Source organism: Mirounga angustirostris, unplaced genomic scaffold, assembly GCF_029215605.1.
Source record: "Mirounga angustirostris isolate CCGP_5_RB_7025 unplaced genomic scaffold, mMirAng1.0.hap1 SCAF_14, whole genome shotgun sequence".
Lineage (NCBI taxonomy): Eukaryota > Metazoa > Chordata > Mammalia > Carnivora > Phocidae > Mirounga > Mirounga angustirostris.
The window spans coordinates 48,592,162-48,618,185 of NW_026991722.1; the positions used below are offsets into that span (position 1 = coordinate 48,592,162).

Sequence of the window (26,024 nt, forward strand, 5' to 3'; positions counted from 1 at the left end):
AAAGGAATAAGAGAGACAGGGAGGGTAATACTCTTAATTATATGAAAAGTAAAGAATATTTGGCTTGAAAATCAGCCTTTCAGAAGGCTGCCGTATTTGAGAATGCAAGGACCTGATGTGAAGAGGAACCTAAAGCATGAACACATTACATTTGATTAGAGCATGAGTGCAAAGGCAGCATTACCTAACAGTCTCACTGATATGTCATCAACTCAGTGATCAATGGGCTCTGTTCCAGATCTTGTCTTACCCTTTCATATTATGCTTTTAAGGTTTTTTTCTGTTTGTTTAACAAAATGAGTTTATCAACTGGTTTTGTTTTTAAAGGAAAAAAAAAAAAAACTGTTTGCCAAATGATCATTCTTCAGCAATTACCTGAAATAATTTTTGGTGTTCTACTTTAATTCATGCCTTCATTCTATCTTATAAACTATCACTACTCTGTAATGCACCATTTAAAAATTTTCCCTGTCAGTAAGTTTGGGAAATGCTACACTCTAAGACTAACAAATAATTTGAACTTCTGTGAAGGATGAATAACTGTCAATGATAAAAAATATAAATCAGATTTTCTAAAATGTCTTTATTTTAAAAACCTATACAATTTCAATTTAATAAAAAATATTGTCATGAAATATCTAATTTTACAGCAACAGAAATACAGTTAGTTAGAGGTTATCCAAAAATAAATTCACAATTTTAAAGTTGGAATACACGTTTTTTTCAAATAAACAAAAGATTTTTTTTCAGATGGTTTTCCTCTTAAACATTCCAGATACACATACTGAATCTTTTGAACTAGAACCAGACAACCTCTCAATAATGACAAATAACTGCTTCTATTAACTTGAGAAATAAAATAACTCCAAACCATTCAATTACTGATTTAGTCACAAAACACTAAAAAAGCCAAATAAATCATTGCTTTAAAATGTCTATCTTTTGAAAATGAAATCTACATCTGAACTATGAAGAGGAATAAACGTTTTATAGAAAAAGTTGTGTCTTCCTGACTGGTTGACTGATTTTCTATCAAATTTATCCTATTCAGACTACTTTCACAATATCCTGAAAGAGTGTGAGGTGTTAAAATATGAAAAGCTTCTTTGGCCCTTTAGATAGAGGTACCTTAAATGTAAACAATTGTAATGACAGCCTTCTAGATGTGGGCACCAATGTCCTATACTGAGCTGGAGATGTATGTAACTTGTTTCTCAAAGACATGATAATTTCCTTTCCAATAATAGATTTGATATATTGAGATATGTTTTCAAATACCTTAAAAATCAAAATTCATATAAAGAATACTTTCAAAAGATCAGAGAAAAGCATTATATAATATTACATTGTAAGTTTAATTAATGGTAAATGTTTGCATTTATTTTTAAAAGCTTAGCTCTTGCTAAGTGTTTTTTTAACAAAAGCTAATAAGCAAGAATCATTTGCCATACAGAAACTATATTCACGAGCAAGACTTTTAATCAAGTGGGAGCTAAAAAAACACTGGAAAAAATACAAAGCAAAACAGTGCTATGCGTCAATTAAACTGCTTTCTATCACACTGAATATATTGTATTTAGAATGACAAGACTACTGAAATTAACAGAAAACAATTTTGTGGATTCAGGCTAAGTAAGGCTAGCATTAAAAACATGCAATCCATGATTTCCTTTAAAAAATGTTTTTAAACCGAATCACTTGAACAAAAAGTCTTTTTTTCATGAGGGGAAGACAATCTGTGTTTACCAAACAGATCCTCCTTTCATATTAAAATAGCAAACTGTATGAACCCTAGCTCTTCTTCCCAGATGCTACTTATACATGACTTTGTATAATGACTTATAGAATTACTTTTCTGGTAACAGTGTCATGGCCGTAAATAATCAGTTTTTTAAAAACAAATATCAAGTGCAAATCTAGAAAACTTCCTTTAAAGAATTACCCAAACCCAGCACACATGCAGTATTGCTATTACACAAGCTGAGCAATACGCCTTATAAATGTGTGTGTGATGATACACTCACACTAAAGACAGCCTCCTATAAAGTCTTAGTAGTGTTGCCAAGTTAATAATTCTTCCAAGGCACTGAAAAATTATGTAGATGGACTTTCCAAAATATAATTAACAACTGCTTAAACTGTTACAAAGCCCTGAGTCAGAACTTTCAATAGCTTCCTGAAATTATAGATTTTAGACAAAACGGCATATTTGTTTATTTTATAGAAAATTACATTTCTATAAAATAAGACCATTTTGCACTTGGGAGGAAAGAAGCCACATTTATGAAACAAGTCACGTAGACTGTGCAGGAAAAGTAAAACACTCAGCAATATTATCTTTCTTACACATTTTGTCCATGTCAGTCACCACGTGTCGTTATGGATTTATGCACCAAATTGATGTGGCAAGTCACCCTTCCTGTACCTACTGCTTAAATCCTCAACAACATAAAAATTTCAATTTGAACCTCGGGTTCCCATCTCTTCCTTAGTCACAAAAAAGAATAAAAGCTGGAAAAGTAATACTCTGACAGAAAAGGAGGTAGAAAATGCCAATGTAGCAACCTACAATTTTAATTCATCAGCTCCACTAACTCGTTCATATTTTCATACTCTTAGTTTCATCCTCTAATAACCATTTATGAGTAAACTGAGTCTCAATCTAAAGGATTTTCCCCCTCGCTACAGCAAAGCAATGTACACATGAGACAGCATTAAATAGTTTTTCCTCAAATTTAATGTTTTAAAGAAGTACAACTGTGATTATTAATACTGCTATAGTTTCATATATATATATAAGTTTGGAACTTACATATATATAAGTTCCAAGGCTATCATATGATTATCAAGTAATATCAGTAAGCATTCCTATCATAATATTCAAGCAAATAAAATTAGGTTGCGTTTTTGAGAGAAAAAAAATATTTGAGACCGTTACAAGGAGACTTAAAGACAACTAACATTTTTGACAAGGCACACATAGTCTGTGAAAATCTATCACCTTCCCCATTCACTACAAATTCAAAGCTAACCTAATTCTAATGTTGAAATGTGCCCCCCCACCCCGGGCTCCAAATGAAGTAACAAACCCTTCCAATTAACAGACAATTAACCCCAACCCAATTATGATTTATAACAGCTGGGATGAAGGGAAGAAATTCTGTCATCCCCCAAATCTTAGGAACTTAATGTTGGCCACGACTTTAAATCTTGCAGACACAAACTATTAAGAAAATTCAGGTTGTTTCTTGATTTATATTTAATCAGAACTGTTCCACTGGGGGGAGAAAGGGAGTTGTTCAATGTGTATAACAGAGTTTCAGTTCTGCAAGGCAAGAAAGTTCTGCATAGCCATTTAATAACGTGAATATACTTAGCACTAATGACCTGTACACTTAAAGATGGTAAATTTCATGTTAAGTGTTTTTACAATAAAAAAATGCAAAAAAAAATTCTATTCCAAAAATTCAGTTTTTACACAAATTATTACTGTATCATTTTAGAGACTCTGACAGGATAGGTGCTTTTCCTTTGGACTTTTTTTAAAGCCAGATGTATTAAACCGTATAGTTTACAAAGCAATTGTCAATTAAACGACACTAAAAACTGGTTGAAGGGTTTTTATCATTCAATCAAGTATACTCTTTCTGCTTACTGCTTTGATGAAATCTACATGATTTTTTTAAACCTTTTTCTCTAAATTCAAACACTGACTTTTCTTTCTTACTTGTTGCAACTGCTTACTGTTTCCCTATCCTACCACATCACTAAGTCTCTTAGTTCATAAGCGTAACTAATTCCCAGTCAAAAAGGAATTCATAATAAACAAGAACATGACCCAGCAAGCTTTGAAATTTGAATTGGACAAATCCTAAGCAGCATGCATTTCAATATGCTAAAATGCTCTTACAGGCTAAAGCCATCAAAGATACAAATTTAAGAACGCTATTTTCAACATCATCAATTAATTTTATGTCTCAGTAACTAGCTGGTCAATTTGCAATGTTAAAATTACAAACATCTTGTCCAATTATGATTTGGCCAGCTAAATTAAACATTTGTCTAATATACTATTCCTACACTAATACAAAATGATCTCTTGAAAAGCCTTCTGGCTCCCAACAAAATTAAATACATATATAGTATAAGCAGTAAGAATGTTAAATTATGTGAACCAAAACGAGTAGAATAGCACCATCTGGTAAGTTCTGTGTGTTTCGGGCAACAAAGCTTAGTCTTAGAGAAGAAAATGTGGTAGGAGTAAGGGGGTACAGAGAGGGAATCCAAATGACAACTCTTCTGAAACATTAGGAAGAAATGTTATTAGTACCTTTGGATCCCTTCTTGACTACAGATTTCTTCAAATGTACAACTGCTGCATGATAGATTAGATTCTGTGTGTGCTAAGATGCTGACCACTTTTTTCAATGTTGTGTATCTAGCCCCTGAGGCCTATGTTTTTTTTAATGATTCTAGGAAAAGTAAAAGCTCTTCTGAGGCACATGATGATGAGCTGATGAGAAGGAAACATATCTAACTGGGAAAGTGCTGCTGAGAGACATTAAGAGGTAGCAATTTCACAGAATTAGAAGGAAGTCACTTAAACAACTCAGTTCTTAATCTTACTCTTGCTCACAAACACAAAACAAATTTAAAATAATTTATCAGATGCTTGAAAACATTGAATAGAGAAACACCTTCTATTCATTAAACATATTTCAAAGTGGTACAAATATAGAAAATCCCACAAGTATACAGCATTATAATCATAGTGACCTTAATGACTTTTTGTAACAGTTTATTGTATTTTTAATGTAGAAGAAATGAACTAGTCTGGAAAATGAAACTGCCTTTTAGGGATGTAAGTTTAAGCACTGCAAGCTCCAAATACAAAAAGGATTTAGGTAAAGCAGAGCTCTAGACTACAGAATTCACTGGGTGGCCAAACCATGCACAAGTCAGCCAGGTGTTTCCTCCTCTCCAGCTGATCTAGTGGAAAAGAGATGGGCAGCCTATGGCATGGAAGAAAAAAAATCCTGACTTTCACTATTTTCAAATCTGAAAGAAAATAATCTATTTCTTTAAGTGAACATCATGTCAGATGTTCTCTCTATAACTCTAAAATATGGCTTAAAAAATAGCCTCAGTGGCCCTTTATTAGATAACTGAATCTATATAAATTTTCAAATTTAAAATTTATAAAAATTTTACTGTTCTAAATCCTAAGTTTTTCAGCTAAACACAGATATGGAATTACCGACACTACAAAATCAGCCAGCAAAGCTCACCACTGTTTTCACCCGGACTTGCAAAGGCAGCAGCCATTAAATTGCCAGGAATATTCTTAAATTTAGTTGTCATAACAACAACAAAAAAACCCTAAAAAAAAAACCCCCAAAAAACAAACAAAAAGAAAGAAGAACCAGAATTAAAGAAAGGAAAAGAACTACCAGATAGCTACACCCTTAGGAAGAAGCTTATGGACAGTATATAGTAGACACCACTGTAAACAGCCAGTATTTTTATAACCTAGCAGCAAGGACCCCAAGACACTTATGTATATGTAGATTCATCCTAGACAGAGTAAGACTACTCATTCAAAGGAGGGAAAATTATCAGATGCTCTAGAATCAGACTAAAAAAAACAAAAAACCAAAAAACTACAGGTAATTAGACATATTTCTGTAAATGTCCTGGTCACTCTTTCTAAAGTATTTATTATTAGGTTACTTACTATGTCTTGGATACTGCTGGCAATTTAAATAATATCTTCACCTGTAGGTATAAAGAGAGTGCTTTCTTTACAGCAAGCCTTAGCAACTGAAAGAAAATGGAAGTAGGGCTTATGATGAAGATAGAACCAGTATTACTGTCAGAATTAAAAAGATACGGACAAGGAAAAGATTGCTGCCTTGGGACAATGCGTTATCCTCCTCAGATCACTGGGGTACTATTCAGTACACGAGAAAAGCTACATGGAACCTCAGAAGCCCAAAAAGGGCAACATTATCTCACTGGTCAGATCAAGCCTGGATAAGTAACCACAGGGAAAACTGAGGTACACTTTTCACAGATTTTTTTTTTTTAAAGGCTGGTAAACAGAACAGTGTATAGATTAGTATATATGAAAGGCAACTGTTAATGGTCAGTTAATAGGTACTCATTTATTGGCCACTTCCCCCACTTCAGTTCCCCACTATGACTGCTTGTTTTTCCTTTTCATGTCAATCATCATGAAACTAGAAATTTGATTCAAGTTAAACAATCTTCCTTTTAAATCTAGAAATTAAGCTAACTGCAAAGTCACTGCTCTCTCATTCCATGCTTCCATTTACTCTAAGAATTCAGAATCAATCGTTTGCATAACTTTTTATCTTAAAAAGATAATCCTCTCTTCAGTATTAACTATGTAAAACTTGTATTATAATTTTGTCATTTAACACATGTGACCTAATGGTTTGACTTGTCCCGTTCACTTGATGCATGACTGTTCTGAGTACCTGTGTCAACCCACTGTGTAAAATCATGATAAACTGAAGGATAGCTGATCGTAGGAACTACATTTCTCGAGGTCTAACAAATTTATAAACTATAAGAAAAGATGCAATAAAAACAAAAATAACAGATCCTTAAAGGATTTTCCCTTAGAAGTGACAAGTAAATTACCTATGAATTACATGGATTTGATGTTTCAAATTAAAAGAAACAAAAACAAAAAACACAACTTCAAACACTGTCTTGTAGAGGTTTTTTGTTCTGGCACATTTACAGTCTAATTACACTCTAGGAAAGAAACTATGATATTAAAAATTAATTCATTAGAACCTCCACCTGGCTTAACAGATTAAGATTACTAAGAGCTCATGACCAAATACTTCAGCTAAGAAAACACAGAGTTTCTTAATTAATACAAAAGAATCCTTCGTTCAATAGCCTTGCGACAAATAGGACATTCACTCATTCGGTCTCCACAGAGCTGGCACGTTCCATGGCCACAGAGGAAAATCATATTCTTCAGTCGGTCCAAACACACAGGGCACATGGTCTGGAATGTGAGATAACAGAATAGTAAATGCTGAGACATTTTACATTTTGAAACTGTAACATGTAACAACTTTGTAACATCATTTTCTTTTGTTGTTTCAATCTTTTGTTGCTCTAAAATTAAAAAAAAATTTTTTAATTTTAAAAATTTTGAACAGTTATAGGGAATGTCATCCCTATAAAATAGAAATATTGGTTGTACTGTCAGGACTGTATCAAACGCACAACCTAAAATAAATACTATATAAAACAAAAAAATGCAAATGCCAAAATCTAACAGGAAATGGATAAAAATAGCCGCATTCAGTCTGAGTCAGATTCCCCAACTCTGGGTACTATGCTGCTCTTGTAAGAAAACATGACAATCTATCAGGCCAATGGGAGAGGGGAAGCAGCATAGAGATGTCCCTAAAAATACACGCCACACGCTAGGATACAATCTCAGCCCTATTATCACTCCCACTTTAAAAACGAGGAAACTGAGGCTTCATGGCGCTAAACACTTCCCCACAGCAGGCCACAATGTGAACTGGGGTTCTGTGGCCCAGAGCTCTTGCTCTGAAACATGCTTCACTGGATTACTATCAATGTAGAATCCCCTTAGGTTAAAAACAATTAGCGTTAGTTACATATTAATAAATGTAACTTCATGAACTCAGGAAAATTTAGAAGTATGTTAGGTATACTTTTGTGAAAACCCTCTAGGAAAGCAGATATTCATTCATTCACAAAAACACATTTTACACTTTATATTTATAAAAATATATTTTACCTTAATATATCACAATGCTTCATTCTGAATTGTATCTTTTCCCAAATTACACAGAAATGAAATAACTAAAAAAGAATGTCTAGATTAATAAACTAGGCCTAAGGCCTATATGAAAATGTAGTTACCAACTTTGACAATACCAGAGATCACTGTGGTAGGGAGGGGGAAGGAATTGTAATCTAAATTGTTAACCACAGCCTCCTGAAGAAAATTTTCACATTTATCTATCTTAAAGTTTGAGAAACAAAGTTGTAGAAAATTATATTTTTTTTATTTAAAAAGCCAAACCAGCCTTTTAGTGCCATTAAAATAGTTTCTTTTCCCTTAAATTTTCAAGAGTTATATGCAGTCAATTAATAACTCTTATTTCCAAAAGTAAACACATCTGCACAGCCTAGGTTAAATTACTTTGAGATTAATATATCTTAATACCACATGAAATTACATTGGGGTAATAGAAAGACTGGAGATTTAAAATTTAAAAAGGAGGGGCACCTGTGTGGCTCAGTTGGTTAAGTGTCTGCCTTCGGCACGGGTTATGATCCCAGGGTCCTGGGATCGAGTCCCACATCGGGCTCCCTGCTCATTGGGGAGCCTGTTTCTCGCTCTGCCTGCTGCTTCCCCTGCTTGTGCTCTCTCTCTCTGACAAATAAATAAATAAAATCCTTAAAGAAATAAAATAAAATTTTAAAAGGGTTATTCAGCTACTTTGTCTTGGTAACCTTGAAGGGGTCCCTGCAAGAAATCCCATCCATCAATCCTCAGAAAATGAATTTTCCTGTAACTGTTTAAATATTTTAGTGATGCAATATGGTCATGAAGATTATTTAAGGGAGAAGAAACTTCTTTGGAGTGCTAAACTTGGATAAAGGTAAAGCTGAATTTTTAAGGATACATAATAGGGCTCAAAAAGTGCCATTATTCATTTTAAGAACAATTTTAATTCACCATTAGGAGATGAAATGCTTTTCAGAGAAGATGTATTCAAAAATCAGTTTACCTTTCTAGAAGTGTCTTATAGGAAAGGAAATGAGATTCTAAGGAGCTTCAAGATTTTTGAAATGCTCTATTTTATATTAGAATGAGCTAAATAGGTTCCTATTTTTATGTTCCTCCATAAGAACTGGCAAATCCATGTTTATCTTTACCTATTCACTGTACAGTAAGTGTTACTAGGTGCAAGATTTCAAAAGAAAAACTAGCTTAGTCATAGAGTTTTCACCTTTTCAGACGGGTGTTTAAATTCCTAGCAAATATATATGCTTAATTCTAAATTACTGTAGCTACCATATTACTATATCACAAAGGTCATCAGTTACCCTGACTCATTATTTATTGACTATGTTACTTTCTTGTAAAATCAACAGAAAAGACAAGAGTGATGATTAACAACTGCATGGCAACACTGATGTGATACCCAAACCAAAGAAATAACACCCTCTGCTCCTCAATCCTTTGCATCCAATTTAACTGCTGGGTCAAATGATAAAGGGGGGGGGGGGATGGCGGGCGGACTTTCTTACTTACCATTTATGTAACAAGTTGTAACTGACCTCTTTATTTTACTGTTGCTGCTATCAAATATTGAGCAGATAAAAGAGTACTTCTGTTGGCAAGCGGAAGATATGAAGAGCACGTTCAAAGGATGGAATGCTGCCCTTTCTTTTGAAGCCGCTCCACACATCCTCCCGAACCCTTTCCATCTACCCCTCGCTGATCCCTACTATTCTAAATAGTGCGTTTCTCTTTCTTTTGCTTTTCTTTATGGCGTGCGTGTGTATGAGGGAGTGAGAGAGAATATATATTCTACTTTCTACCTAAATACCACATCTAGACAGAAATGTGTACAAATCATAAATGTACAGTTTGATAAAAGTTCACAAAACTGATCAGATGTATGCAATCGGCACTTTATATATTTCCCTGTCCCTTGTGCTCCCTTCCGGTCCTCCCAGCCAAGAAAACCACTACCCCTGGTTTTAAACAACATCTGTACAATTTTTTCCTAGTTTGCATCACCAAACAATATCCTGTTTAGTTATATGATTGTGACGACAAACTTTTCCAAGGTATTTTTAGTAATTTATATTCCCATCAGTAGGATGTGGGTTATGGCTGCTACATATTCTAACACTGAGCTTTCCATGCAGTCAGGTAGGTGGGAAAAGGCACCAAACTGTAGCTTTAATTTTCATTTCTTCTTTTTTTAACGTAAGTGCTATGCCCAAAGCGAGGCCCAAACTCACAACCCTAAGATCAAGAGTCACATGCTCTACTGACTGAGCCAGCCAGGCACCCTAATTTTCATTTCTTGATTACTAATCTGGTTGAGCATTTTTCATGTTTATTGGTCATCCATGTGTTTATTTTGGAAAGTGCCTGATTAGATCTTTGAATCGTATTACCTTTTGCAAATATTCAAATACTACAATTGATACCCTAATATGAACCACGATTACTACATAAAACACTAGTAGTCTTATAGAAAAATATTAAATGCCATTCTTAGAATCATCATTTACCAAGAAGAAATCATTATTACCTGCTCTTTAATGTCCTGTAACTGCTGTTGCAACTTTTGCACATCTGCATTGACATTGGTATTATCCTTGTCCTTTTGTAACACTGGAATATTTCCACTTGCTATAATGTAAATAAAATATTTTAATGTTATGATTGTTTTGACATAATAATGATTTTTATTTCTAAAATTACTACGGCTTTATTAAAAACACAAGACTACTACTAGAATCCTGTTTAAAAGTTTTTCTCATTCATGGCCAACAGACGTAACAGTGACCTTCATATTACACGCCTTCATTTATAATCTTCAGAAAGAAACAGGTTTGCACATTATTTTCTAATTATATTTAACTCAGCTAGACAACAATCTACACACAGACTTTTGGGTCTTCCGAGGTACTACTTGCTTCCTTTGGCAAGCTCACAAATACATTTTATGCTTGTTTTCTCTGCTCCCACATTGTACGAACCCAAGAAGGTAGGCAGCACAGCACTTTTTAGCCAGTTTTGGCAGCAATAATTATAAAGTCTCTTAGATGATGTTTATGAGAATACACAAAAACCTAGGCTCCTTCCTCTCCGCCCAACCCTCCTTGTTACTGTTCCGAGATGAAGAACTCCATGAACGAAAAGCTGTGATCACTGGGTCTGCTAAACAGAGGGAAATTTTTTATGTCAACTTTTACTACTCTCTAGATTTTTACTCTTTTAACTCTAGTTTATTTGTCCCTGGGATTTTTATTCTACTCTATTGGTGATAAAGACAAAAAGCCCTGGGCAAAAATGGTTACACTGATGTTCTTCCTCATGTGTACATAGAGCAAAGAAATCAAAGATACCATCCAAGCTTATATCTAGTGCAAAGATGAAAAATATTTTATACAGCTATAGGATTAAAAAGGTTGAAAGTAAATCATTTACTTTTCATCTTTCCACTTCGTCACTGAGTTATACTTCAGTATTATCTACAGTTACTCTGTCCCAAATAAACACTATTCTATAAAATACTGACATGCATTAGGTGAAACCTGCTACACAAAGGAATGAGGCGTTGATACTTGTGTAACTGAAAAAATAATTTGTAATATGCTGTTTCTTTAAGCAAGAGTACAACAATTTTCTTTGTATCACACATGGAGGTTTCTTAAAAGACAAGTGCTTCAAGTTCTATAATCCTAGTGCAAGCCAGAAAAATATAATTTCAAGTTTCCTGTAACAAGAGCAAACCCCACCTGTTCCTCTGTAGATTCGGGTCACATACCCTTACCCTATGCTTTACCACCCATGAGACAAGATCTTCAGCACTTTAAAGTCCCAATGAGAAAACGAAGTCAGAAAAACTCAAAAAAATACACTCACAGCTGTCATCAGTGGCATCTTCGGAACTCTTCCCGCCACAGCACATAATGAAAGGCACTCTTCGCTCAACTACTGCCCGACACTGCACGCACTTCTTCATCAGACTAGCGCAGTCTGCAAAACAGCAATCGGATACTTCTCACAAGAGACAACACAACAAGAGGATTGCCCTTCTCTGCTCACTTTTATAACTTAAATCACACGCTGAAATAAACACTAAACAAGTTCTATGAATACACGATTCTACCTTCTTAAAATGTTATCCACCTATGAATGTGTATTCTCTAGAGGCAGCCTCTACAAGAGAGAGCCCACTGTTATGAAAATAATGACGTTTTCTAATACAGTAGAATAAATTGTGAAAAGGATTTTTCTGTGTTTTTTTTTTAATTAAAAATATTTCAAGATCTTAAGGCTTGAGAATAAAGGAGAAATATACTTTTCATAAGTTTCAACTAATATAGAATTAAAAGGTTGCTCACATAATTTTCTAAATGTACTTTCTGTTGTAAATAGCTTATCCTTAAAACTCCTAAAATATGCTGAAGAATTCTCTTCCTTCTCTTTCTAGCAAACTGATGTAATATAATAAGGACACTGTTTAGTAACTACTTTTTTAATACAGCAGTCAAGAAAACATCAGATAGGTGTCATAATGGACTTTCTAATATTTATATATCAGAGGAATGCTCTCCCATCCCAAAGAAGAAATGCCTAGGCACAATTATAGGTTGTGGATTGTTAATTCTACATCTAAAGTTGTTAATTAATTACACAATAACATACAGCTCTTCAATATATCCTTTCCCATTAGCATTTACTATGAAAGTATACTCCATATCTTAGTCTATGTACCAAGTGTCTTTATCATTTCAAAAACATGGAAAATAAATGACAACTGTGACAGGTATCCAGGGATAATTTATGATCAGGCACTAAACTTTAACAAAGCACAAAACCACTGACGTGGACAAGATGGGGCACAGACTCCTAACGGTGCTTATGTCAGGGGACAGAGAAGGGTTATCAAGGCCGACCTCATGTCAAGGCCTAAACAGAGATGGGCCTGATGCTGGCTTATGCATGATGCACTAGGTTGGAGCTAATGCCAGCAGAAATCTCATTTGGGAGTTGTCTTAAATCTGAGGGCAGATTTTTTCCTTAAATTTAAAGGATTAATTTAAGCGTCTCACTGTATAATATATAACCACAATTTTCTCAAGTTCTTTTAATTATTAAGTTAGGTTGTTACATTGCTTCTATAAAATCTTTCTTCCTTCCCTCCAAAACAGATACAATCTCTCCTTCTGGCCTGTCAAGGCACTATTTTATACTCTTCAAGGTTCCAATACTCTGTTTAATATTACTGGGATGTAGGTAATGGACTAAGTGCTTCACTGTACATTGCTTGAAAGAGAGGCATTTTCCACCTCAATTTCATCTTCCCTAGCAAATAAATGCTTAACAATGTGTCTGTACAATGGAGAAAACAATCTACTTCTTAGGGTTGTTGTGACGATAAATGAGGAAACACTCTAAAAGAGATTAAAATGTCTGGGGCACCTGGGTGGCTCAGTGGGTTAAGGGTCCAAATCTTGATTTCGACTCAGGTCATGATCTCAGGGTCGTGAGATCAAGCCCCACGTCCGGTTCCGTGCTAGGTGTGGAAACTGCTTAAGATTCTCCCTCTCCCTCTGTCCCTCCCCTGGTGCTCACGCTCTCTCTCTCTTAAAAAAAAGTCTGGTATGAGGTAAGAGCTTAATAAAAGTTAGCTGCTACTCTTGTTACATGTGAATGCAAAAACAACGTAAAAACTTTGGGAAACTCTGGAGAAAGTACTGCAGTAAGGCCTGAAAATCTGTATTACCAACTACTCATTATAACCAGCTTTCAAGTCTCTGTAGGTCCAGGACAGGGGTCAGCAAACTACAGCCTCCACGCCAAACCCAACCAGGTGCCTGTTTTTGCTCACATTTTTTTTTTATTTTTTAAACGTAGGCTCCACACCCAATGTATAGTCCTTGATCTCACAATCCTGAGATCAAGACCTGAGCTGAGATCAAGAGTCAGATGCTTAACAGACTGAGCCACCCAGGTGCCCCCAGGTACCTGTTTTTGTAAATAAAGTGTTAATGAAAAGCAGTCCTGCCTATTCATAGACATATTGTCTATGGTGGTTTTTGCACCATAATGGCAGAGGTGAGTAATAGGAAAGAGTTTTAAGTAGTTACTACAGAAACCACATGGCCCACAGAGTCAAAAATATTTATTATTTGACCCTTTACAGAAAAAGTTTGCTAGCCCCTAGACTATGGAAACTTAAGTAACCTGAGCTCTTCTTACTTAAATCAGAAATCCACAAGCCCTCTTACAGTTGATAGTAGCCATTATACTAGTCTTTGGAAAACAAAAACAATTACTTGAGGAGAATGTTACAGGAGGAAACCTTGATCCTTTCTTTAGTTGATGAGCTGCCTATCAGAATGAAAAAAACCACCAAGGCTTAAAGCAAATCTATGCCAGTGAGATTAATCTATCATACAATTTGTGTATTAGATATTATATTGGAAATCAGTACCTACTGACTGAACTATTTTTTAAAAAATTTTACTTGAGGATGCCTGGGTGGCTCAGATGGTTAAGCGTCTGCCTTCGGCTCAGGGCATGATCCCAGGGTCCTGGGATCGAGTCCCGCATCGGGCTCCCTGCTCCTTGGGAGCCTGCTTCTCCCTCTGCCTCTCTCTCTCTGTGTCTCTCATGAATAAATAAATAAAATCTTTAAAAAAAAAAAAAATTTTATTTGAGAGAGAGAGCATGAGCGGGGAGTTGGGGGGAGGGACAGAGGGTGAGAGAGAAGCAGACTCCCCACTGAGCAGGGAGCCTCCCCACCGAGCAAGACCCCTGAGATCATGACCTGAGCTAAAGGCAGACGCTTAACCAACTGAGCCACCCAGGTGCCCCCTGAACAATTTAAAATAGGAAACACCATGCTTTATCTTGAGCCCATTTAAGTAAGGTGTAAGTTGTTAAACTTGCTTAAAATCCTTCACTGACAAACGAAAACAAAGGAAGAGGAGAATGTTGAATAGTACATGAATTTGAAAAGAACAAGGGGAGGTATAAAAAGCAAAGGTCTTTGAAGGAATACGTTTAAGAGATATTTTAAAACATCACTTGAACTTTAATATATTCTCCCAAAAAGTCCTATAAGCTCTTTTGACATAAAGATTAAGAAAGGTTAAGAAGGCCAGACATTACAGCCCCAAATGGATGCTGTGGGTGGTTCAGTAGTGGGGAAAGTATGCAGGAGAGGCAACATCAAGGTGAAGACAAATGAAAATGTGCGGATTTTATTATGTAAAAAGGGCTAGACTAAATGTTTCAAAAGTCATTTTTAGAAATAAATTTCTGTTGTGTGTGAGAAGAGATCATTTTGTGCTGATACAAATGAATTAACGTGTGAGTTGGAAGAACAGAACTTATTCTGTCTTTAATACTCAGGAGCAAGGAGGGACACAGGGGACATTACACATAGTACAGAAGAAGAGACGGAAGGTACTAGAGAGGGCCACCAATGTTTTTGTTCAAGGGTTATTAAAAAAAAAAATCTCCAGCTATAATTTGTTTTATTTTCTATTTTTGTAGAAACATTGAGTCAGTTTTGTATAGGCTACTTACTCTCACAAGCACACATGTGTCCGCAAGGCTGAAAAAGAACAGCTGCTTTCTTGTCAGAGCACACCACACATTCTTCAATCTACAAAAAAAGAGGTTACAGCACAAGTGTGAACATCTACAGATAAATCTCCTAACTCTAACAGTTCCTTTTGTATCCAAGCGTATTTCCTCTATAAGGCAACACTCCCAGCACAGGAAACTTAATATGCACTCCTCCTCTGTTCTCTACTCTCTTGGTTACTCATTTTTTTTACCTTTATATACCCTGGCCCTTCACAGGTTCTACTACCATGTTAGTCTCCCTACCTGTCCCAAAGAATGATTTAAAAAAAAAACAACTCCATTTCCTCTGTGGTCAGAAAGACCAAAATAGACTTTAATTTTTTTTCAAAAACTACTTTGTGACAGAAAAAATTTAAAAACAAAGAAGTATAAAAATAAATGTAAGATAAGCTAGATTTCGAATATTAATAAAAACCCAGCCAGATTAGGAGATTGCTAGAGCCCAAGTGGAATTTTTCTGTTTATCCACATCAGAGGAACTTTTCCAGGACTTGGTCAGTTCCCCCACACTGGTGGGGAGCTCATGGCTTTGGGCTGCTCTTTCTCCCTAATCTCTAAAGCCACAAGTCTTCCACAACATATTCATAATTTCCCTCAATTTTACCTCCTCTTCATCTCCACTTGATCTGAGTTTTGAGTGCATAGCTACTTCTTAACCTGGCTCTTGGCTTGTCCACCCCCACCCATCCCACTGCCCTTGCTTTGCATCCATCTTTCACCTGTTCTCCTCTCTTCTGACACACATTCACACTCACCCATATCTGTGCCACTTAATATCACTGTCCAAAAATGATGACCACCAGTCACCTATAACTTCACCTAACTAACTAACCAAATATTGCACACATGCTCTCTATGGACTCTCCCAACTTATACCTTGCTATGTACATAGAATTTCTGTAGTTGGGTAACAGGGGAAAGCAGTAAGACACGGAGGGTCAAGATCTTTATATTCCTGGATTCAAACTGCAGCTCCAATAATTACAAATTATCTAACATTGCTGAGCCACAGCTCTTTTTATCTGAATGATAAAGAACAACCTTTCTTCACAGGGTAGTAAAGGGTAAATCAGATATTATGCCTGGAGTGTTTAGTTCAATGCCTAATATAATATCAGTGTCCAATGCATGATAATTCTCTTTTCCTCTCTATATAATGATGTGCTATTTCTTTAAAAGATTTCCACTGCAACTGTTTATACGTCTGAATTGTTCATAAAGAGTTTAAAATAATCTAGCAAATTGATTAAACAATCATTTACTTACCAAATCCCCTAATATATAAGTGAAAAAAATCTTTGTAGTCTTAACTTTTTTCCCCTTTGAATTTTTTCCCCAGGTTATATTCCCAGGAATGGAATTACTAAATAAGAGCATGTTTATCGTAAAGCCTCATAAATATTGTCAGGATGGTCTCTCAAAAACATGAATCCATTTATTCAACCTCCAGCAGTGTTTAAAAGAGTGTCCATTTTCCACTTTTCTGGCTAGCATTTTTAAAATTTATGCTAATTTGATAGGAATGGTTAATGGTAATTCATAATTTTTAATTTACATTTCTTTAACTGCTAAAGAGACAAAGCTTGTTTATCCCCCTTCCTCTAAATACTAGTTTTATAATTTGCTTTATCTTTAATGAAGATGTTCATTATCCTTTAACCACTTGGGGTCACTATTTCTTTATATTCAAAGGCTCTGCAGCTAACCTGGCAAATTTATTTGGTGGGTATGTTACTTTTTGTACTTTTCTACAGGTTTGAAAATTTCTTAATCTGAAAGTCAAACTGACAGTCTACTAATTCTTGGAATTCAAAAGTGGTCTAAAACGAAATGACGGCATACTCCTCCCTCTCTACCTCCCTGTTCCATCAATCTTCCCTCTGAAGACACTTCTTTAATTGTGTCTGTGCATCATCACACAGGGGAAAGAATAAGGACTTAAGATTAAGAGACCTGTGTTTGGTACTCTGAGTAAACTTCTCTGGGCTTCAGTTTTTTCAACTGTGAATCCTAGAGTTGGACTAGAAGACCAGTAAGGGCTATTCTGTATCTGAGACTCTGCTTCTGGCAGGTAACCTGGGGCTCTGAACTCACTTTATATCTCTCTTAAAGCACCTACAACATCCTATATGGCAGAGTAGCTTTAAATCTAAGTCATAGTTTACCAGCAGGTTACAATTTTTTAGTAGGGAATTATCATATACACCTCTGTCTTCACTACAAAACAAGTGCTCAATAAAGATTTGTTGAAATAGGGCTTAATCCAACACAAAAAGTTTCAAGCACAACAGCAGAATACACAGATCAATCTAAAAATAAGAAAATGGCTTAAATTCTTTCAGATTCGTTCCCAAACTGTTGCTTAGAAGGAACAGTCTCCCAGTCTTAGAACGTTCCCTATGAAAATGTACAAAGCACTGGCAAGGTAACACCTTTTAAGTCACTGCCAGCTAATTTATTATAAGAATTAGTGCCAGCTCCTTTCTAATTAATGAAGGTAAATGAATAGCTTAAGAAACATCAGGGGAAAATGAGAATAAAAAGAAGGGAATGAAAAAAGAGTATAAATTCCATAAATGAAACCAATGGTTTAAGCCACTCACCTTAAGAGAAATCATTTGTAAGAAACTTAAATCTCACTTTACACACACATATGGAAAAACTAAAAAGGATAATCAATTATTTCAGTACAACCAAAATGGGCAAGACGGTACAGTTATGATAAAGCACTAAGTTACACAGAAAAAGAATGAAACCAGAAACCAAGAAAAGAATAATACTTCTCAAAAAGCCAAGAGTCAGACAAGATAAAAAAGTTCAGAGTGGATATAGAATTTGGTCTTCACTAACAGCAGGATGATGATCATCAGCCTTTATTTGCTTCTTGGTGGGACACAATACAAAGTGAGTAACATCATCTGTAAGAATTTCTTGCCAAAAATGTTTAAGCTGACTCTAATCAAGCTGTTAGATCTCACTTCCAGTTTACAGGAAACACAGAGGATAAAGAAACATATTAATACCGTGATAAAACAATCAAATCCAGAATGTGTGACATTCTACCAAAAAAAAAAAAAAAAAATCAAGTGGTCTTTATTATAAAGATGAATATGAGGGCCCATGTACTCAAGAAAGGTGCAAAATATAAGTAACTACAATAAAAACGGAATTAAATACATCTCTAGGTTATAGGAGGCTTTGAAAGCAAAACAGTAGATCAATTTTATTTTTAACTTCTACAGTTTACATTTAAAGGAGGAAACTCAAAAAATTGTTCTCTTGATAAATATATAAATTATACATTCTTATATTTAAATCACTTAGACCGAAATTTAACAGACATATGGCATCATATAATCTTATCATTATTTATAGTCTGAAAGAACTTCATAAAATGATAAAAAACTGTATTAAAAATATATTACCTTTGTCCTGGACTGAACTTGTTCCTTACAGATGAGGCATTTCTTGACTCGTGGAGAACATAAAGAACAGGTAGCAATATGTCCACATGGGCCAAAAAGAGTATCTCTCTTCATATCTGAGCACACCATGCACTCTTCTAAGGTTTCAGAATCATTATTAATCATAGAAGGACTTCGAGAACCTACTTGACCACTAATAAAAGAAAATATTTATAATCAATCCTATCAGAATATTTATATTACTTCATTAATTAAAATGCTTTTAAAAATATCGAGAGCATCATTAGTATACATAACAACAGCTTTAGTTATGTTAAAAAAAATTAAGCTGTAACATCTGTATAAGAAACATGCTGTATTTTTCCATTTATATACATCTCTGCATCTTTACATACTTCTAACACTATTTAAATTTCAAACTGAACAAATAGTTCACCCAACGGAAAAGGGTGAATCTTCAAACAAAGAAATCAAAAACACTACTCACAAAAAATTTAACATGAACACAGTTTCACTCAGACTCTGTTTCATCTATACAGAGCCAGCAGAGAAGGGCAGAGGAATAAAACAAAAATTCTAGCTAGAGCCCACGTTAGTTATCCTAACTACAGACAGAATGAAGCATCACCAGAGTCCACAACTGACAGGGCACTGTGGAAAATATGTCACTGCAGCTGCTGTTTTGACATTTCTTTCAATGTATCCTTAAGGAGCATAAAATTGTACTATGGAAAGACAGAACTCATCTATAAATATATAGATACAAGACACAGAAATACATAAAAATGACCAACTACAGCTATAGGAAAGGGGATACTCTGTTTCTACCACAATCTTCAGAAACTCATGAACATGCATGCACACACAAAGCGGTTTCATCTTAGACACCAGTGTTAAAGTTATTACTGCAGTAATTATAGTGCCTTCTATGTTTTTAGATGCGCGCTGTCATTTTGTAACAGAATTTTATCCTTAAGGATACACTTAAAGAAATGTATATACCTCATTGCATTAATTTCCCCATTAACACAGCTCTAAGGTATGGATTCCAAAGGGAAGTCATTTATCACTACACCTAAATTATAAAAGAGGCAAGAGAACACAAAGATCAAGGGACAACTACTGAAATGTTCAATGACAAGAACCAGATATAAAGGGCAGTAATAATTGCACAGCACCATCTGGACAAAAAAAGTAATGAAATATACCTCTTTGTATGTCTACAATATCTCATAAGAAGAAAATCAGTTGCATTATAAATAATAATTAAAATCACTGATATATTTTACTTTTAGAAAAGAAGACAAGTATGAAATCATTTTTAGAGACAACTCCATCAGGAATTGGTTCCTTCATGTATTCATTCTTTCAAATTCTTTCAGTCCTTCAGTGATACTTAGTGAGTCCCTGTCAGGCACTCTGCAGGGTGCTGGAATTACTACCGCATCTGTGTGAGGTACACCTTACTGGTGAGCATGTAAACTGCCTCTCCTAAAAAGGTCTATTAAAATTTTAAATACATCTAACATTAATCACAGCCATTTCACTAGTAAGACTTTTTCTTATAGATAAATTTCTCTAACATGTAGGAGTACTGGAAGATCAGACTGGTTTAGAAAAGTTTCTTAGCATTTATTATGCATAAAGTGTCATATTCAGTAATGTAGAGAATACAACATGAAATAAGAGACATAGTGTCTGCAGGAAAATTTTTAAGGAAAAAAGGGTCAGCACAAAGATGATGAGCAAAGACAAAAACATTTTCAAGTAATCAAGTCCTCCATTATGAAACCACATGGTACTCTATATAGAGAGAGAATACTAAGTTTTATGATAATAAATGATACAAACCTGACTTTTTCCTTATGACACTTTGCCAGTGCTTTGCAGAGACTTGGATCAGGACAGAGATCAAGCGGCGATTGACCTTTCTTATTTCGAATGCTAAGGTCAGCGCCATTGGCAGCCAAAAAACAGGCAATCGATGCTGCACTCTTCTTCTCCGCCCCCTGGGTACCAAGTCCCATTATTAACTGAAATCAAATGAAAAGAGTCATGATTTTCCCCTTAGGAATCTGTTATCAATTCTTACCACCAAATGTGTGTGCATGTCTGTGTGTGTATTATATAAAAATACACGTCTGGAAAGAACTTATGGCCTATATAAACATGGTGGGCATTTATGAGTTGCAGTCCTAACATCCATTCCCCCCCCTTCACTCCAGTTTTCTCAGGTGTAGTTTGAGGACTGACCCCACTGTCTACTGTTACAGGTGGACCAAAGAAGGCTGAGAGTCAGATATCCACCTCATCTTATGTGATTAGTTCAGGGATGACAGATCAGGTCAATTCAGCCAATAAAACTCAAGAACGGGACTTATGATTGACATATGGAGGAAATAGTAGTCCCCAAACCAATGTAGCTCTGGAACTGCTGGCAACCAACATGAAACAGTAAGAGGAGAGACAACAGAGAAAAGAACCAACACCAAGGAACTGAGCCAAGAAATGGAGGAGATAAATCATGTTCTGATATCATATGAGCTACTCATTCAAACATGTTATCAAATACTGTAGAGCACCTACAATGGACCAAATACTATTTTTAGCACTTTCCAGGAATTAACTCATTTAATCTTTACAACAACCTTATGGAGGTAATTATTCCACCCCTTCCTTTTTAAAATGAGGAGGGACGCCTGGGTGGCTCAGTTGGTTAAACGTCTGCCTTCGGCTCAGGTCATGATCCCGGGGTCCTGGGATCGAGCCCCGCATTGGGCTCCCTGCTCAGCGGGGAGCCTGCTTCCCCCTCTGCCTGCTGTTTTCTCTCTCTGACAAATAAATAAATCTTCAAAAAAATAAAATAAAATGAGAAAGGCACACAGGAGTTAGAGAATTTACCAATGGTCATATGGAAAGGCAGCAATTCTCAAACACTTTGGTCTCAGAACCTCTTCACATACTTTTTTTTTTTTTTCTTTTAAAAGATTTTACTTATTTATTTGACAGAGAGAGACACAGCGAGAGAGGGAACACAAGCAGGGGGAGTGGAAGAGGGAGAAGCAGGCTTCCCACAGAGCATGGAGCCCGATGCGGGGCTCGATCCCAGGACCCTGGGATCATGACCCGAGCCGAAAGCAGACGCTTAATGGTCTGAGCCACCCAGGTGCCCCTCTCTTCACATACTTAAAAATGAGTAATCAAGACAGTAGGGTTGGCATCACATAGCTAAAGACACAGATCACCAGAACAGAATACAGGATCCAGAAAGACTCACATATATGGTTAATTGATTTGGGATAAAGGCACAACAGACAATTCAGTAGAAAAAGGCTTTTCAACAAATGGTGGTGGAATAACTGGAACATTCACATGCAAAACAATGAACTCTGATACTTCATACTGTACTTAAAAATTAACTCAAAATGAGTCATAGTACAATGAAAGACCTAAATGTGAGACAGAAATCCATCAAAATCCTAGAAGAGAACACAGGCAGCAACCTCTTTGACCTCGGCAACTTCTTGTGAGACACATCTCCAGAGGCAAGGGAAACAAAGGCAAAAATGAACTCCTGGGACTTCACCAGGACAAAAAGCTTTTGCACAGCAAAGGAAACAATCAACAATACTAAAAGGCAACCCACGCAATGGGAGAAGATATTTGCAATTAACATATCAGATAAAGGGGTAGTACCTAAAATCTATAAAGAACTCATCCAACTCAACACCCAAAAAAACCAAAAAATCCAGCCAAGAAATGGGCAGAAGACATGAACAGACATTTCTCCAAAGAAGACATACAAATGGCTAGCAGACACATGAAAAAATGCTCAGTATCAGTCATCATCAGAGAAATACAAATCAAAACCACAATGAGATACCACCTCACACTGGTCAGATTGGCTAAAATTAACAACTCAGGAAACAATACATGTTGACAAGGATGCGGAGAAGGGGGAACCCTCCTACACTGTTGGTGGGAATGCAAGCTGGTGCAGCCACTCTGAAGGACAGTTTAGAGGTTCCTCAAAAAGTTAAAAATAGAACTACTCTACACCCCAGCAAGTGCACTACTAGGTATCTATCCAAAGGTGATTCAAAGGGGCACATGCACCCCAATGTTTATAGCAGCAGTGTCCACAAAAGCCAAGCTATGGAAAGAGCCCAGATGCCCATCGACAGACAAATGGATAAAGAAGATACGGTATATATATATTACCCAGCCATCAAAAGGAATATCACCCAGCCATCAAAAGGAATGAAACCTTGCCACTTGCAACACCTTGGATGGAACTATAGTGTATTATGCTAAGTGAAATAAGTCAGAGAAAGACAAATTCCATATGATTTTACTCATATATGGAATTTAAGAAACAAAACTGATGAACATAGGTCAGGGAAGGAAAAATAAAATAGGCTAAAAATAGAGAGGGAGACAAACTACAAGAGACTCAAACTATAGAGAACAAACAGAGTTGCTGGAGGGGAAGGGAGTGGAGGGATGGGATAAATGGGTGATGGGCATTAAGGAGGGCACTTGATGTAATGAGCACTGGGTGTTATTTGCAACTGATGAATCACTAAATTCTACTCTGAAATTAATAATACACTATATGTTAACTAACTTGAATTCAAATTAAAAAAAAAAAAAAGAATCACAGTCCTAACTGTAACAGCTAAAACTTAATAAACTTCTAGTACAAAAGAGGAGAAAACCTTAGTGACCTTGGGTTTGGCAAAGATTTTTCAGATAGGACACAAAAAGCACAATGAAAGAAAAATTTATAAATTAGACTTCATCAAAATTAAAAACTTCTGCTCTTCCAAAAACACTACTGAAAGAATGAAAAGACAAGCCACAGATGGGGAGAAAATAGGTGCAAATCCCATATCTGATACAGAACTTGAATTCAGACTCTCAAAACTCAATAGTAAGAAAACAGCTCAACAAAACAATACACAAAAAATGTGAATAGACACTTCATCAAATATATGTGAGTGACAAACAAGCAAATGAAAAGATGTTCAATATCAGTAGTCACTGGGGTGCCTGGGTGGCTCAGTCGGTTAAGTGTCTGCCTTCGGCTCAGGTCATGATCCCAGAGTCCCGGGATCAAGCCCCACATTGGGCTCCCTACTCAGCAGGAAATCTGCTTCTCCCTCTCGCTCTGCTCCTCCCCCATTTGTGCTTTCTCTCTCTCACTCACTCTCAGATAAATAAATAACATCTTTTAAAAAAAAAAAATCAGGGTGCCTGGATGGCTCAGTCCATTAAGCACCTGCCTTTAGCTTGGGGTCATGATCCCAGGGTCCTGAGATCAAGTCCCGCATCGGGCTCCCTGCCCAATAAGCTTCACCCACTGCCCCTCCCCCTGCTTGTGCTCGTGCTCTCGCTCTCTCTCAAAAATAAATAATTTTTTAAAAAAATTTATCAGTGGTCATTAGGGAAATGCAAATCAAAACCCCAACATACCACTACACACCCATATGAATGGCTAAAGTTAAAAAAGAAGAACCAAACAACTTTCAGTAAGAATTTGAAGCAATATAATCAGAATTAACTATTACTTAGTCCATAAACTAAATTTCTACATATATGCAGCTCTGATAAATATTTTATCAGAAACAGATTAAATTAACCGAAAATACAAGATCTTGCATTGAAGATACTTCCAGTAGTACTGAATTAAAGATTATTTTACTCACTGTGTTTTTGGATGGCTCCCATGCAGCATCGACCTTCCCCACATCTTGCATATCTTGGAGCTGACGTAGTTGAGACAAGGTGTGATGCCTCAGAGCTTCGTGCAAAGGAGTATCCCCATCCTTATCCTGAATATCTAATTTGGCACCTGCACGGACCAAAAGCTAAAAGAGAAAGACATCTCATTTTGCTAAGGTCTCTCTGGCCCATAAGAAATTACTACATATCTAAAGTAACACAGACAAAATCAGAGAGGGAGACAAACTGTAAGAGACTCTTAACTATAGGAAACAAACTGAGGGTTGTTGGAAGGGAGGAGGATGGCGGGATGGGGTAATTGGGTGAAGGGTATTAAGAAGGGCATGTGATGCAATGAGCACTGGGTGTTATTTGCAACTGATGAATCCCTGAACTCTACCCCTGAAACTATTAGTATACTGTATGTTAATTAATAACAAAATAAAATAAAATAAAATAAAATAAGATCAAGTACTAGTGACAGAGCCCTGGGCCCACCTGAAGCGACTGCCACTAAAGCTAATTATCTTTATGTATTCATTTGCTACTCTTTTTTTTTTTTTTTTTAAAGATTTATTTATTTATTTGAGAGAGCGAGAATGAGAGAGAGTACATGAGAGGGGTTAGGGTCAGAGAGAGAAGCAGACTCCCCGCCGAGCAGGAAGCCCGATGCGGGACTCGATCCAGGGACTCCAGGATCATGACCTGAGCCAAAGGCAGTTGCTTAACCAACTGAGCCACCCAGGTGCCCTCGTTTGCTACTCTTAAAACTCCTGTGGCTCCTTTACAAATAGTGATGAGCTCTGGTTACTCAAATATATCAAATCAGAGAAAACAGAAAGAAATGAGAACCAGTATGTGGCTAATTCATCAACTCTACTAAGAAAAAGATAACTAGGAGAAATTTAGGACATTTTTTTCTCCTTTTATTTTATTTTTTTAATTATTTTATTTTTTCAGGGCACCTCGGTGGCACAGTCAGTTGAGCATCCAACTCTTGGTTTCAGCTCAGGCTGTGATCTCAGGATCATGAGATCAAGCTCTGCATTGGGCTCTGTGCCCAGACTGCTTAGGACTCTCCCTCCCTCTCCCCTGGCCCCTCCCCACCCTGCTCACGCTCTCGTTTTCTCTCAAATAAATAAATAAATCTTTAAAAATAAAAAAGATTTTGTCGAGTAATCTCTACACCCAATGTGGGGCTCAAACTCACAACCCCAAGATCAAGAGTTGCATGCTTTACCGACTGAGCCAGCCATGCGCCCCCTTTTTCTCCTTTGAATTTCAGATATGCAAGTTGGGATATTTTAAGTACTTCCAATAGGACCAAATCATAAATGTTCACAATTCTTCTATTACTTGAAGAAACAAGCAAGTTATTTATTCCATCCTCTTTGGTCAATTTTTCCAAATGTACAGTCATAAAAAGTCCAAATATC

General features: G+C 36.1%; 1 protein-coding gene across 2 annotated transcripts in view; it reads right to left on the reverse strand.

The window, feature by feature from the left end:
- Positions 1 to 563: 563 nt before the first annotated feature.
- MIB1 (MIB E3 ubiquitin protein ligase 1) overlaps positions 564 to 26,024 on the reverse strand; it is a 132,531-nt gene continuing 107,070 nt past the window's right edge. Inside the window, exons 15-22 of one of the 2 annotated variants that reach the window (XM_064577845.1) lie at positions 24,573 to 24,734; positions 20,716 to 20,897; positions 18,865 to 19,057; positions 15,377 to 15,455; positions 11,699 to 11,812; positions 10,359 to 10,459; positions 8,312 to 8,458; positions 6,951 to 7,045 (exon numbers count right to left, since the gene is read on the reverse strand). In XM_064577845.1, coding sequence (XP_064433915.1) covers positions 8,321 to 8,458; positions 10,359 to 10,459; positions 11,699 to 11,812; positions 15,377 to 15,455; positions 18,865 to 19,057; positions 20,716 to 20,897; positions 24,573 to 24,734 — 969 coding nt within the window. In that variant the 3' untranslated portion in view covers positions 6,951 to 7,045; positions 8,312 to 8,320. Of the gene's footprint in view, positions 7,046 to 8,311; positions 8,459 to 10,358; positions 10,460 to 11,698; positions 11,813 to 15,376; positions 15,456 to 18,864; positions 19,058 to 20,715; positions 20,898 to 24,572; positions 24,735 to 26,024 lie in introns of both variants that reach the window. The other variant, XM_045886943.3, reaches the window with a different exon arrangement.